Below are 18,119 nucleotides of genomic sequence, written 5' to 3'. Positions count from 1 at the left end.
AGGCTGAAAGTGTTGGAAAGCAAGTGGAGTAAATGTAGGAATCTCTCTTAACCCTGCAGATGGAAGTAGAGACAGAGGTCTGATGTTACCCAAGCATAAAGCATGAAGAACTCATTCTTGATCCCTCCACAAGAAGGTCCATCTTACTAAGTATACAGCCTTACTCCATGGACACTGGGACTTCATTAGACTAATATTAGCTACATGCTAAATAAAAATACCGTTACTACTTGTAATATACTCTTGACATCTTCTATTTATTTTTTTTAATGCTGACTACAGCCCACTCAACTCACTTCACAACCCATTAATGGTTTGTAACCAATGGTCTGCAAAAACACTGTAATAAGGGGTGCCTAGGTGGCTCAGTGGGTTAAAGCCTCTGCCTTTGGCTCAGGTCATGATCTCAGGGTCCTGGGATTGAGCCCCTCATCAGGCTCTCGGCTCAGCAGAGAGCCTGCTTCCCCCTCTCTCTGCCTGCCTCTCTGAATACTTGTGATCTCTGTCAAATAAATAAATAAAATCTTTAAAAAAAAACAACTGTAATAGGCAATTACTCATAACTTCACCTCTAAGTTCCAAATCTTTATGTCAAATATGTATAAGTCCTTTGAAAGTGTTCTGTGTTACCTCTACATAGTTAATATGCAAATAAAACACATGCATATACACATAGGAAAATTATTTTTTACCTTTCTATCTTTCATTATTTTAATTGTTGGATTACTGATAAATGCTTACTCCAGGTAAAGATATAAAGTGCTTGGGTCTAATAGAAGAATTAAAAGGGGGTTTCTATGGCTGCATCATGGCACGTGACGATAAGAAAGGCTGAAGATGAGGTCGTAGAGGTGAACATTGGGTAAATAATATAATGCCTTTTGAACTGTGGTGAGTAGCATGAATTTTATCCAAAGTGCAATAAAAAACTGTTTTAACAGGAGAGTGATATAATTCAATTTATGTTCTTAAAAGATCATTCTGGCTGCCCTGTGGATAATGTAAGGAAGAACCCAGGAAAGGAAGCTGGAAAAACAATGATGAAGCTATTACACTGGTCTGGGCAAAAGATGCTAATGGCCTAGGCAGCTCAATAAAAACACTGAAAAGTGATCAGAGTTGAAATATATTTTGGAGACAGAAGCTATAGGACTTACCACAGGATTAGGTGTTGTTTGAAATGGGAAAAGACTGGATGCCCATATTTTTTGATTCAGCAGTGTCTATATAGTGCTGCTGTTTATTGGGGGGTAACTGGTAGAGACATAGCATGGAAAGAAAAACCAAGAGCTCCATTTTAAACATGCTAACTTAGAGATATCATAAGGTATGCAAGTACAAAGTGAATTATCAATTTGGATACATGAATTCACAGAAGTATAACCTGGAAATATAAATTTGGGAGCAATCAGAAAATTAATGGCATAGGAAGAGCAGAAATCACCTTAGGAAAAGAGTAGACAGAAATAAGTACCTGAAGATATTGTCAGGAACAAAAGACTATGTTCAAATATTAGAACAGACTGCTTTAAGAACATTTTCAAAATAACTGCCTTTCTCTACACAAACTACTGAAAATGCCACGTGCAACAGATGCATATCCATAAATTTCTCAATAAATGAACAAATAAATGATACAGCCATATAAATTAATGCATTTTAGTGTTTTATTTCTACCGAGGTTGTTGATTTACTCAGGTAGCATTTCTTTTTATTTTTAAACCTATGTTTCAATTACAGTAGCACCAGGGGTCAACAACTATGCCTATGGGACAAATATATCCCGTTGCCTACTTTTATATGGCCTAAGAAGTTAAGGATGATTTTCACATCTTTAAATGGGGGGGGGGATCAAAAGAAGAGTAGTTCATGATATGTGAAATTACATAAAATTCAAATTTCTATGTCCATAAATAAAGATGTATTGGAACACAGTCATGGCTCACTCTTTCACATATTGCCTATGGTTCCTTTCACACTACAACAGCAGAACTGAGTAGCTGCAATGGAGACTGTATTGCCCACAAAGCCTAAAATATTTACAACCTGGTTCCATGAAGAAAGTCTGCTATAGGGGCGCCTGGGTGGCTCAGTGGGTTAAGCCGCTGCCTTCGGCTCAGGTCATGATCTCAGGGTTCTGGGATCGAGTCCCGCATCGGGCTCTCTGCTCAGCAGGGAGCCTGCTTCCCTCTCTCTCTCTCTGCCTGCCTCTGTCTACTTGTGATCTCTGTCTGTCAAATAAATAAATAAAATCTTTAAAAAAAAAAAAAAAAGAAAGTCTGCTATACACCACTAATTTGTATCTAAATTTATAAATATCTTGCTAATGTGAAATTCATATAAATATCTTACTTAAATACTCCAAACACCTCCACATACCAAATGAATTCATGTATACATATTTATAGGCACAATGTCTACCAGAAGTCATTGACAAAGAACTGAACCAAAAGTTGAACATTATAGGTTTATGCCTAGATACTGAAATATCAAGTTAATAACTATGAAAGGATTTATTATTTGCACTTTAAACATCTAAAACTCTAGAGTTAATTAATTTCTTTCAATCCCTCCCTACTCTCTCTGTCAGACAAAAAAAGAGTGTGTGAAATATTTAATACCTGAAGCTGCTACTGGGTTCTTAAGAACAGCAACTACTGCCTTAAAATTGCAACACTTTATGAAAATTCTTAAAGTACAATTCATTCCATGCACTGGCCATTACCCAAGTAAACAAAGATTCTTATCATTAAATTTTCCAAGTTTAAAAAAATGTCTTATTATTATCTTTGTTCCATAAGCAATATTTGGCACACATGTATACATTGTGCATGACTTCTTGCAGGCCAGTAAGTAATTGTTCAGTAAATTATTCCAGGGTACTTACTGACACCCTATGAGGTTTGATAAAAAAGTAAAAGCTCTCATAAAAGAGTGCCAAACTAACTCCTAAATAACAGAAACAGGAAAAACATGCCATACAGTGTTTTCAATTACATACCTAACTCATTCAAAACTACTGTTGGTTTACCATGAAAATGTTTTAACTTGAACAACACTATTTGCTGATTCCATAAACTAAGTTGCTATTACCAAAATCTACTTCTGTCATATGTAAGAAAACTAATAAAAACCAATTTTTATATATCATTTAGTCAATTGCATGACTTAATTTCCTTTTATTTCTAGGCAATTAAGAAACTCACACTGTCTTCCACATCTCCGGTCTTCCAGCCTTTCAACAGCATTTTAGACACAGGTATCTGAAGTTCATTTTCTAGAATCTGTTTAATCTCTCCTGCATAAATAAGAAAAGACTGAATATTACTAACAAAATAATTCAATCAACATTTGTCCATATCCAGGGCTATCAATAATATCAGGCATATGGTACACAATGACATTTGATAAATAAATAAGAATAATTTCCATAGTCCAAACTTTAAATCCTAAACAAATGTTGCCCCTTTGAAGAACTCAGGCTTCAAGATTAATTATGACAAAAGACTCTAGAATTAATTAGTTAATTAACTGCAGAGCTCTTTAAAGAAATAGATAACAGTTTGATTAGAAACAACTTAACTTTAAACCAATCAACTGAAAATACCACTATGTGCTCAGCATGTGGTAGGAATAGCAGGTAAAGTATAAAACTTGAAGTGATACAGTATAAGCAAAGCAGATTTTAGAATGAAGATTTGGGCTGAAGTCTTATCTTCAAGAAATAAATACCTATTCTTAGTTTTTGTATCATAAAATGAATAATATTGCCTTTCTTAACTATTTCCAGGGTCTAAGGATAAAAGGAAATAACATCCATGAAAGCAGCTGAAAAAATAAAGTCAATGTATATAATCTAGAAGACAATTTAAATTACATTAAAGAGAAAAGCAACAGAATTTCAGAAAAGAAAAAAAAATTGTGTTGGATTAAGCAGAGAAGGCTTTATGAGAGAGATGAGATTTAAACCCAGATTGAAGGATAACTGGGTCATGAAGGAGTGCACACCAAAAGTTATTCTATTCAATGAAGACAAAAGACTTAAAGGTAAAAAAGGCAAAAATGAACACAATGCTAATGAAAAACAGTGAGGAATCAAAATTTTCCCAGTGTTCCACAAATTGTTTTTCAGGAATCAAGTCTACTAATAAATTAATCAGCTAATTTCTATAACTACAGTATATTAAGCAGATTGTTGAATCAGAATATACAAGCATTGCATATATTTACTTTTATTAGGTTGTTGCTAGTCTATACTTTTTTTTTAAAAAGTGTATTTTTAGGGGCGCCTGGGTGGCTCAGTGGGTTAAAGCCTCTGCCTTCGGCTCAGGTCATGATCCCAGCATCCTGGGATCAAGCCCCTCATCGGGCTCTCTGCTCCACAGGGAGCCTGCTTCCTCCTCTCTCTCTGCCTGCTTCTCTGTGATCTCCGTCTGTCAAATAAACAAATAAAATCTTAAAAAAAAATAAAATAAGTAAAAAATTTTTTAAAAAAGTGTATTTTTAAAAGTATACTTTTTCATACTTTATTTTTGGAGAGAGAGAGTGAGAGTGCATGAGCAGGGAAAGGGGCAAATGGAGGGGGAAAGAATCTTAAGCAGGCTTCACATCCAGCATGGAACTCCATGTGGGCTCAAACTCACAACCCTGAGATCATGACCTGAGCTGAAATCAAAAGTTGGACATTTAACTGACTGAGTCACCCACACACCCCTAGTCTATACTTTCAGATTAACACATAACTCAACCCCATTTATAGTAAGTGACTGAATATTGAAAAACCTGATTATGTTATATATTAAAAGAGAAAAAATATTCCATGCTGACGAACGAAGGGGGAAAAAACTTACGCTACATAGTACTATGGAAATACAGTTGGCAAAGTAAACAGTGCTATAATTAAATGCTTCATGGCCTTAGTGACAAAGTCTTACTTCCCCAAAGAAAATTCCTATCTGGGCACTTTTGATAGTGACTAAATGTCATAATATATTTTACAAGCACAAACCTTTATCAACTGTAGACTTTGAAAATGTCACTGCTGACAAAGAATTTATGGAAATGGTAGGAAAATGAGCCATACTTTTTATATCAAATACATATAAACATTTACTTTTCATTTATGGCTAAGGTTAATATTTCTAGAGCTGTCCTTGTCTAGAACTGAGCTTATGCTCTTTCAATTCCGCCCAGTGCTTTCCTCTTAGAAACTGACCTTCACCTGACACTTTCTACTTAGACTCCTGGAGATACCCTTAGCATTCATAACCTAACAGAAGTTTCTTAAAGAAAAAAACAAAAATAGATTTTAAGTTGAAGTTGCAGTTACTCTTTGCAACAAGCTTGGATAACATATAAAAAGTTTAATTCCACGGGTAGAGAAGAATGGAAAACAAAACCAGAATCTTGACAGCACCCTGAGTTCCTCATATTTTAAAAATTTATTCTGTTGGTCTCAATTTCTTCTTTTGTAAAGTAGGGATAATTATAGTACCAACACTTAATTGGGTTTCTGCATTAAATCACATAAGACATGGAAATATTTTGTATTAGTGTGTGTTTCAAAAAATGTTGATTATTTTGATTTGTATTAACTTAGGTAATACACACATAAATGTCTAGCATAGTATTTGGCCAGAATAGATTCTAAATAAACAGTAATTATTGTTTTAGGGATATCCAAAATAATTTAGGTCAATGAAGTACTAGAATGAAGCAAGTTTCAGAGCCAGTATGTGTATCTGGGTCTTTCGGACACCAAAGATCTTAACACAAAATGGCACTGCCACTATAGCACCCTAGTATGTCACTTAGAAAAATGTGCAGATATGCAGATGTCATTAAGAGCAGTTCACTGAACTTGCAAACCATATATGTGATAGGGAGTCAATATCCAAAATATATAAACAACTCACAACACAATACCAACACACACACACACACACAATCCAATTAAAAAATTAAAAACGGGCAAGAGTGTCTGGGTAGCTCAGTTGGTTAAGCATCCAGCTCTTGGTTTCAGCTCAGGTCATGATCTCAGGGTTCTGGGATCAAGCCCTGTGTTAGGCTCCACACTCAGTGGGAAGTCTGCTTAAGGATTCTCTCCCTCTTCTCTGTCCCTCCCCTTGTTCTTTCTCACTCTCTAAAATAAATAAAACAAATCTTTTTAAAAAAATAGGCAAAGGACCTGAACAGATACTTTTCCAAAAAAGATATACAAATGGCCAACAGGTAAGTGAAAAGATGCTCAGCATCACTAATTATTAGGGAAATGCAAGTCAAAACCACCATGAGATATCACCTCTTGCCTATTAGAATGGCTTCTATCAAAAAGACGAACAATAACAAATTCTACAATGATTGGAGAAAAGGGAACCCTTGTGCACTGCTGGTAGAATTGTAAATTAGTACAAGCACTAGAGATAACAGCATGGAGGGTTCTCAAAAAATTAAAAACAGAACTACCATATCATCCAGCAATATATCCAAAGGAAACAAAAACACTGTATCAAAGAGATATCTACACCCCCATGTTCAAAGCAGCATTATCTACAATAGCCAAAATACTGAAGCAACCTAATTGTCCAATGATGGATGAATGAATAAAGAAGTTGTGATGTATGTATACATTTCAATATTATTTAGACATAAAAAAGAAAGAAATCCTGACATTTTTTATAACATGAACAGACCCTGAGGGCATTATTCTAAGTGTAAGAAGTCAGATATAGAAAGACAAGTACTATATATCTCACTTACATATGGATCTAAAACAAGAAGAAGAAGAAGAAGAAGAAGAAGAAGAAGAAGAAGAAGAAGAAGAAGAAGAAGAAGAAGAAACAACACACAGAAAGAGATCAGATTTGTAGTAACCAGAAGTGGAGTTGGGAATTGGATGAAGGTGTTCAACAGGTACAACTTCCAGTTATAATAAGCGCTGGGGCTATAATATATAACATGAAGACTACAGTTAACACTACTATGCGGTATATTTTTTTTTAAAGATTTTATTTATTTATTTGACAGACAGAGATCACAGTAGGCGGAGAGGCAGGCAGAGAGAGAGAGCAGGAAGCAGGCTCCCCGCTGAGCAGAGAGCCTGATACGGGGCTCGATCCCAGGACCCTGGGATCATGACCTGAGCCGAAGGCAGAGGCTTTAACCCACTGAGCCACCCAGGTGCCCCTATGCGGTATATTTTAAAGTTGCTGAAACTTCAGTGGGGGAATTTGAAATAAAGTGAAAAAAAAAATTGATCTCCCCAAGGATCTTGGTGTTCATGGGGGTCATTTTAAGAAACATGCCCTTATTTAGAGAAACCTCCACACCTAGGATTTCTTTTCCTTCAGGTAATCCCTCCACCTTAGCAGGGATTATTAGAATAAACTTCTAAAATTACTTTTTTGTAAGGCATGTGCATTTACTGGATAATGGAAAACTATTTTTTGTTCAGTGATTTTTGTTTTCATCCTAAAAGAAAATGGTAGAAAACAAATCATTTTTTTAATTAATTAATTTATTTGACAGAGTTCACCAGCAGGCAGAAAGGCAGGCAGAGAGAGAGGAAGAAGCTGGGTCCCTGCTGAGCAGAGAGCCTGATGTGGGGCTCGATACCAGGACCCTGAGATCATGACCTGAGCTGAAGGCAGAGGCTTAACCCACTGAGCCACCCAGGCGCCCCACAAATCGTTATTTTTGTTAATATTAAATCTTTGGGAATTAAGATAAATAAATAAACAGATAAATGCCATTGTTAAGAGAGTAAATCCTTGGAGTTCCCAGTACAGGGAGGAACCCCCCTTTTTTGTGTATTTACATACGATGATGGATGTTAAACTTATTGTGGTAATCACTTTACGATACATGTAAGTCAAGTCATTATGCTATACACTTCAAAAGTATACAGTGCTGCATATCAATTATATCTCAGTAAAACTACAAAAAGACTTTTGTAAAAGAGTCCACTGAGTCCAGTAGCATACTTTCAAAAAAACCCAACTCAGATTATGATATACATATGTGTGTGTGTGTGTGTGTGTGTATGATATACAAATAATAAAATTCACTCATGAATTTTGACAATATATACACCACTGTAACCACTACCACAATTAGGATAAAGGACATTTCCTATATCACAAAAAGATACTCATACCTCTTTGAAACAAAAAACTTCTCTCACCCAACCACTGACTTTCCTTCTCACTCTAAAGATTAGTTCTGTTATCTTTTATGCCTGGGTTCTTTTGCTCTACTTAATGTTTTTGACATTCAGCTACACTGTTGGGTGTACTAATAAGTTTATTTTTCATTATTTAGTAGTATTTCATTACATTGTAAGGTAGGCAGCTTCTGAAATGGCTTCCAATGTTCCCCACCCTTATGGTATTCATGCCCTTTGTAATTCCCTCTCCCATGAGTGTGTACCAAGTTACTTGGTCCCAGTTACTTCAATGAAGCAAATATAATAATGGTGATGGGATATGACTACTGAGACAGGTTTTAAGACTATGGTTTCCATCTTGCTACACTCTCTCTCTTGCCCTTTATTTGTTCTCTCTGATGAAAGCAAACTAGTATAGAGAGAGGCAAACATAGTAAGGAATAGAGGGCAGCCTCCAACCAAGACTGAGTGAAGAGCTGAGTCTCTTGGTTCAATAGCCCACATGGAAATGAATCTGTCAGCGACCACATCAATGATCTCAAAAGATTATATTTCCCTGAGATGAGCCTTGAGATGACATACTGATTGCGGCCTAGCTAAGCCACACCTGGATTCCTTATCTACACAAATGGTGAGATAATAAATTTTCTTAGCCAGCTAAATTTTGAGTCATTTGTTACACAGCAACAAATAAAATACATATGGATATTGCAGTATTTGTTTATACATTCTCCAGCTGATGAACATCTGCAGTGTTTATATTTTTTCCCTAGTGCAAATAAAGCTACGATGAACACTGTGTAAACCTTTTGTAAATATGTGTTGATTTCTCTTAAACAAATACCTAAGAACGGAATTGCTAGACTGTATGGTTAACTTTATTTTAAAAACTGCCAAACTGTTTTCCCAAGTGATTACACCATTATGAATTCCACCAAGGTTCCAATGGCTGCATATCACTATCAACAAAAAGAATTTTCTGTCCTTTTAATTTTAGCCATTCCGGTGGCTATGGTTTCTAAATGTGGCTTTAATTTATATTCTCTGATGATTAATAATAACTAATGACACTGATCATCTTTTTGTGTGCTTCATGGATAATGCATATCTTCTATAAAGCACTGAATAGATGTGTTACAAGTGGACCTTGCATTGTTCTTAATCTTAGGAGGGAAGAATTTGGTCTTTAATTATCAAGTATTATATTAGTTGTATGTTCTTCAGCAATGTGTTTTATGAGGTTGACAAAGTATCCCTCTATTCTTACTAGTTGTTAGTTGTTTTTTTTTCTTTAATTTTTCAACATGAATGGGTGTTGAGTGCTTTTTCTTCCACCTACTGAAATGATCAAATGAATTTTCTCACTTATTATTCTAATATCGTGAATTACAAAAATAAATTATAAGCTGTTAAGCAAGCTTTACATTCCTGGATAAACTCACTTGACCATGAGGTATATTATATACCTATGTATGTATTTTATTGTATTTTACTAAATTTAACTTGCAAATATTTTTTAAAGATTTTATTTATTTATTTGAGAGCATGTGAGCAAGACAGCTCAAGAGCGGGGTCAGGGGCAGACAGAGAAAGACAAGCAAGCCTTATGCTGAGCACAGAGCCCAACTTGGGGCTTGATCTCATGAAACGGAGATCATGACCTGAGCCAAAATCAAGAGTCGGACCTTAACCAACTGAGCCACCCAGGCACCCCAACCTGCAAATATTTTGTAAAGAACTTTTTTGCCTCTATAATTTTAAGAAATATTGGTCTGATTCTCTTACACTGTACACAAAGATAAACTCGAAATGGATAAAGGACCTCAACGTGAGACAGGAATCCATCAGAATCCTAGAGGAGAACATACGCAGTAACCTCTTCAATATCAGCCACAGCAACTTCTTTCAAGATATGTCTCCAAAGGCAAAGGAAACAAAAGCGAAAATGAACTTTTGGGACTTCATCAAGATCAAAAGCTTCTGCACAACAAAGGAAACAGTCAACAAAACAAAGAGGCAACCCACGGAATGGGAGAAGATATTTGCAAATGACAGTACAGACAAAAGGTTGATATCCAGGATCTATAAAGAACTCCTCAAACTCAACACACACAAAACAATCATATTAAAAAAATGGGCAGAAGATATGAACAGACACTTCTCCAATGAAGACATACAAATGGCTATCAGACACATGAAAAAATGTTCATCATTACTAGCCATCAGGGAGATTCAAATTAAAACCACATTGAGATACCACCTTACACCAGTTAGAACAGCCAAAATTAGCAAGACAGGAAACAACATGTGTTGAAGAGGACGTGGAGAAAGGGGAACCCTCTTACACTGTTGGTGGGAAGGCAAGTTGGTGCAGCCACTTTGGAAAACAGTGTGGAGATTCCTTAAGAAATTAAAAATAGAGCTTCCCTATGGCCCTGCAATTGCACTACTGGGTATTTACCCCAAAGATACAGATGTAGTGAAAAGAAGGGCCATCTGTACCCCAATGTTTATAGCAGCAATGGCCACGGTCGCCAAACTGTGGAAAGAACCAAGATGCCCTTCAACGGACGAATGGATAAGGAAGATGTGGTCCATATACACTATGGAGAATTATGCCTCCATCAGAAAGGATGAATACCCAACTTTTGTAGCAACATGGACGGGACTGGAAGAGATTATGCTGAGTGAACTAAGTCAAGCAGAGAGAGTCAATTATCATATGGTTTCACTTATTTGTGGAGCATAACAAATAACATGGAGGACATGGGGAGATGGAGAGATGGAGAGGAGAAGGGAGTTGAGGGAAATTGGAAGGGGAGGGGAACCATGAGAGACTATGGACTCTGAAAAACAATCTGAGGGTTTTGAAGGGGCGGGGGGTAGGAGGTTGGGGGAACCAGGTGGTGGGTATTAGAGAGGGCACGGATTGCATGGAGCACTGGGTGTGGTGCAAAAACAATGAATACTGTTATGCTGAAAAGAAATTTAAAAATTTAAAAAAATATATTGGTCTGTAGCTTTCTTTTCCTGTAATGTCTTCGCCTGGTTTTACTATTAAAGTAATGCTGATTTCATGAAATGAATTAAGAAATACTTTCTCCTTTCTCTATTTATGAATGATTGCCAGTATTTCTTCCTTTAATATTAGATAGACTTTACCAGTGAAGACATATAATATTGGGTTTGCTTTTGGGGAATGTTTTTGATTATCAACTCAATTTATATACTGGATACACACCTACTCAGATTTTTTATTTTTTCTTCTGTTGGCTATATTTTGTACCTTTAAAATAACCTTTATAGCTACTTAAAGTTTGATGTATCTTTTAAATTTACTGGCATAAATTTGCTCTTGATGTTGCCTTATAGCCCATTTAATGTCTATAGGTTCCTTTCATTTCCAATACGAACAACTTGTGCTTTCTTTCTTTTGTTCTTATGCACAGTAGCATGTGAATTATCCATTTTATTCATCTTCTCAAAAAAAGCTGTAAGTTTTATATATTTTGTTCATTTTCTCTACTATTTATCCATTTTCTGCTTTATAGATTTCTGCTTGTGTGTATACACATACATAATTTGCTTCCTTTTATAGTTACTTTATTTGCTCTCTTTTTTTTTAAAAAAGATTATTTATTTATTTATTTGACAGACAGAGATCACAAGTAGGCAGAGAGGCAGGCAGAGAAAGAGAGAGAGAGAGAGGAAGAAGCAGGCTCCCCACTCAGCAGAAAGCCCGATGCGGGGCTCAATCCCAGGACCCTGGGATAATGACCTGAGCTGAAGGCACTGAACCCACTGAGCCACCCAGGCACCCCTTATTTGCTCTTTTTAAACAAAAATTAATACTGTCATTATAATTGGCAGGAAATAAACTGCACATATTTAAAATCTACAATCTCATAAGTTTTGACAAATACATCCAAAAAGTGAAATTCATCATAATCAAGATTATAAATTTAGGGGCACCTGGGTGGCTCTGTTGTTAAGCCTCTGCCTTCGGCTTGGGTCGAGCCCTGCATCAGGCTCCCTGCTCACCTGGAAGCCTGCTTCTCCCTCTCCCACTCCCCTTGTTTGTGTTCCCTCTCTTGCTGTATCTCTCTCAGTCAAATAAATAAAATCTTAAGAAAAAAAAAAAAAAGGTTGTAAATTTATCCACTACTCCCCCCCCCCATGGTTTTTTATGCCCCTTGGTAATTCCTCTATACTCTCCTTACTTCATTCCCAGAGAACTGCTGATTTAATTTCTGTAACTATATGGTTTAGTTAGCATTAACTAAGATTTTCTATAAATGGAATTGCATAATATACTTTTTAAATCTGGCTTCTTTCACTCAAAAAAGTCTGAGATTCTCTCACATGGTTGTGTGTAACAAGACTTTTATCACTAAGTATTATTACATTATATAGATACACAACAATGTGTTTATCCACCCACTGGTTTATGGGTATTTGGAGTTATCTACGTTTAGTGCTTTTACAAATAAATTGCCAAAAACAACAGTGTATATAGTTTTGATAGACATGCTTTCATTTCTCTTGGGTAAATACTTAGAAGAGGAAAGGCCATTGTATAATAACTTTGTAGGAAACTGTCACTCTTTTCTAAAGTGGTTTCTATTGTGATGCCTTCAAATTTACTAATCTTTTCTTCTTCACTCTCTAATCTGTTAATCCCACCTGGTAAAATTTTTCATCTCAGACATCATGGTCTTCATCTCTAGACACTCAGTTTGGGTCATTTTAATATTTCCAATGACTTATTTTAAATCTTTCCTCTTTTTTATTTTTATATTTTTTATAATTATAATAGACATTTATTTAAAGTAATACACTTGCAGCTTAAATAGTTCTAAATTGTACATTTCATGTTTACTCAACTTTTTAAAAATATTTGTAGGACAGCTGCTACCACAGATTTTAATTCCATGATTATTTCTTTGCCCATCTCTTTCTTCCCCAAATAACTTCTTTCAGATATGGTTCAAGGTAGAATTTATCCTCTTCATATTCTGTCCACTGCTCTTTAGGCAAAATCTGCTGCCTCATAGTCAGGCCTAGTATTCTCTTAATGCGAAACATCCTGTCGTTATAAAGGTTCCCAAGAACCCTTCTTATGGCCTCTTTCACATTATCATTCTCATATATCATCTTGCATTAACCCCAGCTTATTGAACTCTGCCACCACAGGCAACCACAAGCCTGCTCACATTTTTGACACTTTTCCGCTCTCTTTTAAATGTAAGTGTAAGAGAGTTAAAAAACCATTTTAATGTCCGTACCTGCTAATTCCAAAATCTATGTCAGTTCTGAGCTGTTTTTAATTACTCTCCTCATTATGGGCCAGGTTTTTCTGCATCTTTGAATGCCTGGCAATTTTTATTGGATGCCAGACATTGTGAATTTTGCTTTGATGGGCAATGAATACTTTTTTATTCTCATAAATATTCTTGGGCTTTGTTCTAAAATACAGGTAAGTAACTTGGAAACAGTTCAATGTGCTTGGGTCTTGCTACTAAGATGTCAGTGAGTATCATCCAAGTAGTATTTAACCTAATGCTAATTATTCCCTGATACCAATGCAAAAGCCTTGAGGTTTTCCAATTCAGCATGTGAGCACAGACAATATTCCTAATAGTATTCCTTCTAAGCCTTTTGGGTGGTTTATTTAGCTGTTTTAGGAGTGAAGGGAAATCCTGTTGCTGTAAGTGGAAGGAGGGGAGGGGACACTTTTCCTATTTCTTAGTAGAAGGGCTGAACATTGCTGCTAGAACTTTCTTCTTTTGTAATTAAGCATTTGAACTACAAATTTCCCACTCAATACCAATTTGTCAGCATCAAACAAATGTTGATATGCCATGTTTCCATCTTAATTCAGTTCAACATATTTTCTAATTTCTTTTGTGATTCCTTCTTCGACCTATGGGTTTATTTAAAAATATTAAATTTTTAATTTAAATTAAATTATTTAATTTCCAAATATATCAGGATTTTCCAGACTCTTGATTTCTATTAATTCTACTACTGGTCAGAGAACACACATCACATGATTTTTATAAACTTTTAGTGAGTTGTTTTATGGCTGAGTATATTTTCTGCCTTAATGAATGTACCAACTGCACATGAAAAGAATATGTATTTTGCTGTGGTTATGAGGTGTCTACAACACTTCAAATCAAATTGGTTGATATGTTGTTCATATCTGCTGTTGTTCTGAATATTTACTATTAGAAAGGAATGCTGTAATCTCCGATTACCACTGTGGATTTGTCCATTTTTCATATCAGTTCTATCAGGTTTTGTTTCATATACTTTCAAACTCTGTTATTAGATATGTGCATATTCATGATACTATGTCTTTGTGATGATTGTGCTGAGTTGCCATGTTCATCACAAAATGTCTCCATTTGGCCTTAATAATATTCCTTGTCCAGAAGTCTACTTCATTTAATATCAACATAATAAAATGTAACTAACATTTCATATACTGATTAGCATTTTCCTATATACATTTTAATATTATACTTAAAGTAGGTTTCTTGTACATACATATTTCATTTTTCCTTTTTTATCCAGTCTCACAATTTCTACTTCCTGGTAAGAATGTGAGACAGGGACACCTGGGTGGCTCAGTCAGTTGAGCTTCTAACTCTTGGTTTCCATTCCAGTCATGATCTCAGGGTCAAGGGAATGAGCTAGGTCAGGTTCCCAGCTTGGTGCAGAGTCTCTTTGGGAGTCTTTCCCCCTCTTCCTCTCCCTCCCCTCTTACCCCTCCCCAGATGCATGGGCACAGGTGTATGCTCTCTCTAAAATAAATAAATAAAATCTTAAAAAAAAATGTGAGATAATTTATATTAATTATAGTTATGGTCTTATTGCTTTTATATTCATCCTATCTTATTTTTTGTTTTATTATCTCTACCTTTATTTGAATTTATTATTTTTAGGTATTCCCTTTCATTTCAACCCTTGGCTTAATAACTATAATCTGCATTTCACTATTTTAGTGATTGCTCCTGGGTTTACAATTTGAATTTTTTTTAAAAGATTTTATTTATTTATTTGACAGCGAGAGAGAGATCACAAGTAGGCAGAGAGGCAGGCAGAGAGAGAGAGGGGGAAGCAGGCTCCCTGCTGAACTGAGAGCCCGATGCAGAACTCGATCCCAGGACCCTGAGACCATGACCTGAGCCGAAGGCAGAGGCTTAACCCACTGAGCCACCCAGGCACCCCTACAATTTGAATTTTTATCTATTTTTTTAAGTAGGCTCCACACCCAGTGGGGAGCCCAAAACAGGGCTTGACCTCGTGACCCTGAGTTCAAGACCTGAGCTGAGACCAAGAGTCAGACCTTTAACTGAGTCACCCAGGTACCCCAATATGTACTTTTAACTTAATATAGTCTGCTTTAAATAATATAGGACTTATCTTATAACAGTGTATTTATATTTTCCTTTCCTGTTGTATTAGTGTTTTCATACATTTACTTCTACATAATTCATAAATGCCACAATATACTGCAATTACTTTAACTTTTCAAACATCAATCTTTTTTAAAAATTAAAAATAAAAAAATTTCCCAAATATTTACAATTTCTGGTGCTCTTCATTTATTTGTGTTGATCTGATTTTCCATCTCTTATCATTTCCTTAAAACCTAAGAAACTTTAACATTTCTTGAAGTTTCTGTCTGTGTGAAAAATGTCATTTAGTCTTCATTTCTAAAAGATACTTTTGTTGAATACAGCATTCTAAGTTAACATTTTATTCCTTTAGCACTTAAAAATATCACTGGCTTGCACTGGTTCTGATAAGAAGTCTGTAATCACTATTTTTAAACGTTTCCCTATATGCAATGTGTCTTTGTTTTCTCACCTCTGCTACTGTCAAATTTTTTATGCTATTGATTTACAATTTTATTATGATGTACCTTGATATGGTTTCCCTTCAGTTCCTAAGCTGCTTATATCTCTGAGTTTATATTTTTCATGAAATTTGGGTAGTTTTCTGCTATTCTTTAAAATTTCCCCGTTTCTAACTAGCTCCTCTAATTCAGGAACTTTTTTTTTTTAATATTTTATTTATTTATTTGACAGACAGAGATCACAAGTAGGCAGAGAGGGAGGCAGAGAGAGAGGGGGGAAAGCAGGCTCCCCACTGAGCAGAGAGCCCGATTCGGAGCTCAATCCCAGGACCCTGGGATCATGACCTGAGCTGAAGGCAGAGGCTTTAACCCACTGAGCCACCCAGGTGCCCCTAATTCAGGAACTTTAATCACAGATACATTAGACCACTCTCTATGGCGCCCAGGGGTCACTCAGGCTCCATTCCACTATCCACCCCCACTTCTACACACAGCAAAAGCACAAATACAAAATATATTTGCTATGTGTACTTCACTTTGCATTGTTTTTATTGGTATGTTCTCAAATTCCTTGATCTTTTCTTCAACAGCATCTAACCTCATAACCCCTTTTGGGTAAAATTTTTTTTGGGGGGGGGGCAGATGTTATACCTTAACTCCAGAATTTCTACTTGGTTAATTTTCAGTATTTCTCATTTCTTTCCTCATTGCATTCTTGACTTCCTTTAAACTCTTAAGAATAGTTACAACAACTGTTTTTAAACCTTCATCTCCTAATTCTATTATTTTTGCCACTGATGTATTTCTATTTTCAAAATTTTCTTCAGGTTATGAGTCACATTTGGCTGCTTCTCATATCTACTAGTTTTTGACTAAATACCATTCATATTAAGTGTTTACATTTAGTGGTTTGCCTTTAAAGAATGTAGAAGTTTATTCTAGAAGGCCCTTAATTTTCACACACATCAGGTTGATCCTTTTTAGACTCCTTTACAACACTTAAGATGGATCTAAAGCAGCAATTCTCAAAAGTACAGATTTCTTGAGACTGTACAAAAGTAACGCTAAGTAAAACTGCTGATACTTTATCAGAAATCGAAGTGGTGGTGCTAAGGAGCACCTGGGTGACTCAGTCAGTTAAGTATCTGACACTTGATTTTGGCTCAGGTCATGATTTCAGCGTACTAAGATAGAGCCCATGTCATGCTCCTCACACAATGAGGAGTCAGCTTGAGATTCTCTCTCTCTCTTCTTCTTCTATCCCTTCCTCCACTTGCACTCTCTCTAAATAAATAAAATCTTAAAAAAAAAAAAAAAGTAGAGATGCCTGGGTGACACAGTCAGTTAAATGCCCAACTCTTGGTTTTGGTTCAGGTCATCATCTCAGGGTTATAAGACCAAGCCCCACATTGGGCTCTGTGCTCAGCCCACTGTCTGCTTAAGACACTCTCACCTTCTCCCTCTGCCCCTTCCCCCGCACTCTCGCTCTCTCTCAAATAAATAATAAAAAATAAAAGGTAGTGGTGTTAAGCTGAAGTACTAGTCATTGTATTGTATCCTTAACCGTAAAATACTTGTATTAAAAAAAGCCGTAAAATAACAAAACTTATTATTTGTATTAAATCTTGGTGCTTTTAATATTATGTGTGATGAAACTGGAAGTACTCCTAAGGCTTGTCTGCTACACACTAAAGTACAATTGTTGTTCTGAGGCAAAGGACATGTACAATGTGAGATGAACTGTTTTTCGAAGAACACCATTTTTACTTGAGCAAATGATGTCACACCATATTATTCAGACTTGACATTGTCTTAAAAAGGAACAAAGTAAGCCCATCAATTCAAGAAAAACAAATGACAACTTTTTGTCAATGACAAAATTTGAGTCTTCAAACTAAATTCCAAATTTTTAAAAAAATTTATATGTCATTATGAGCTTTACAACTTCCCCTTACTTAAAATACTTTTCTGTGAGATCAGTGATATTAACAAATGTGATTTACTGATATCACTTAAGGCCATGTATCAATATTTGGTTGATCTATTTAAATAAGCAAACCAATATTTTCCACATAACTATCTTTTTTT

General features: G+C 35.7%; 2 protein-coding genes across 2 annotated transcripts in view; both read right to left on the bottom strand.

Moving 5' to 3' along the window:
* The window catches only part of FAF1 (Fas associated factor 1), a 478,510-nt gene that overhangs the window by 294,923 nt on the left and 165,468 nt on the right, over nucleotides 1-18,119 (bottom strand). The window contains exon 5 of the mRNA XM_047728777.1: nucleotides 3,207-3,298. Within this exon, the coding sequence (XP_047584733.1) occupies nucleotides 3,207-3,298 (92 nt within the window). The remainder of the gene's footprint in view (nucleotides 1-3,206; nucleotides 3,299-18,119) is intronic.
* Nucleotides 12,969-13,318, bottom strand: LOC125099302 (cytochrome b-c1 complex subunit 7-like). The gene has a single exon (XM_047728778.1). The coding sequence runs from the start codon at nucleotides 13,316-13,318 to the stop codon at nucleotides 13,100-13,102; it is 219 nt and encodes a 72-aa protein (XP_047584734.1). The 3' UTR covers nucleotides 12,969-13,099.

This window comes from Lutra lutra, chromosome 4 (assembly GCF_902655055.1).
Source record: "Lutra lutra chromosome 4, mLutLut1.2, whole genome shotgun sequence".
Taxonomy (NCBI): Eukaryota; Metazoa; Chordata; class Mammalia; order Carnivora; family Mustelidae; genus Lutra; species Lutra lutra.
The sequence above is the reverse complement of the archived record's forward strand: the minus strand, read 5'-3'. Positions and strand labels throughout refer to the sequence as shown.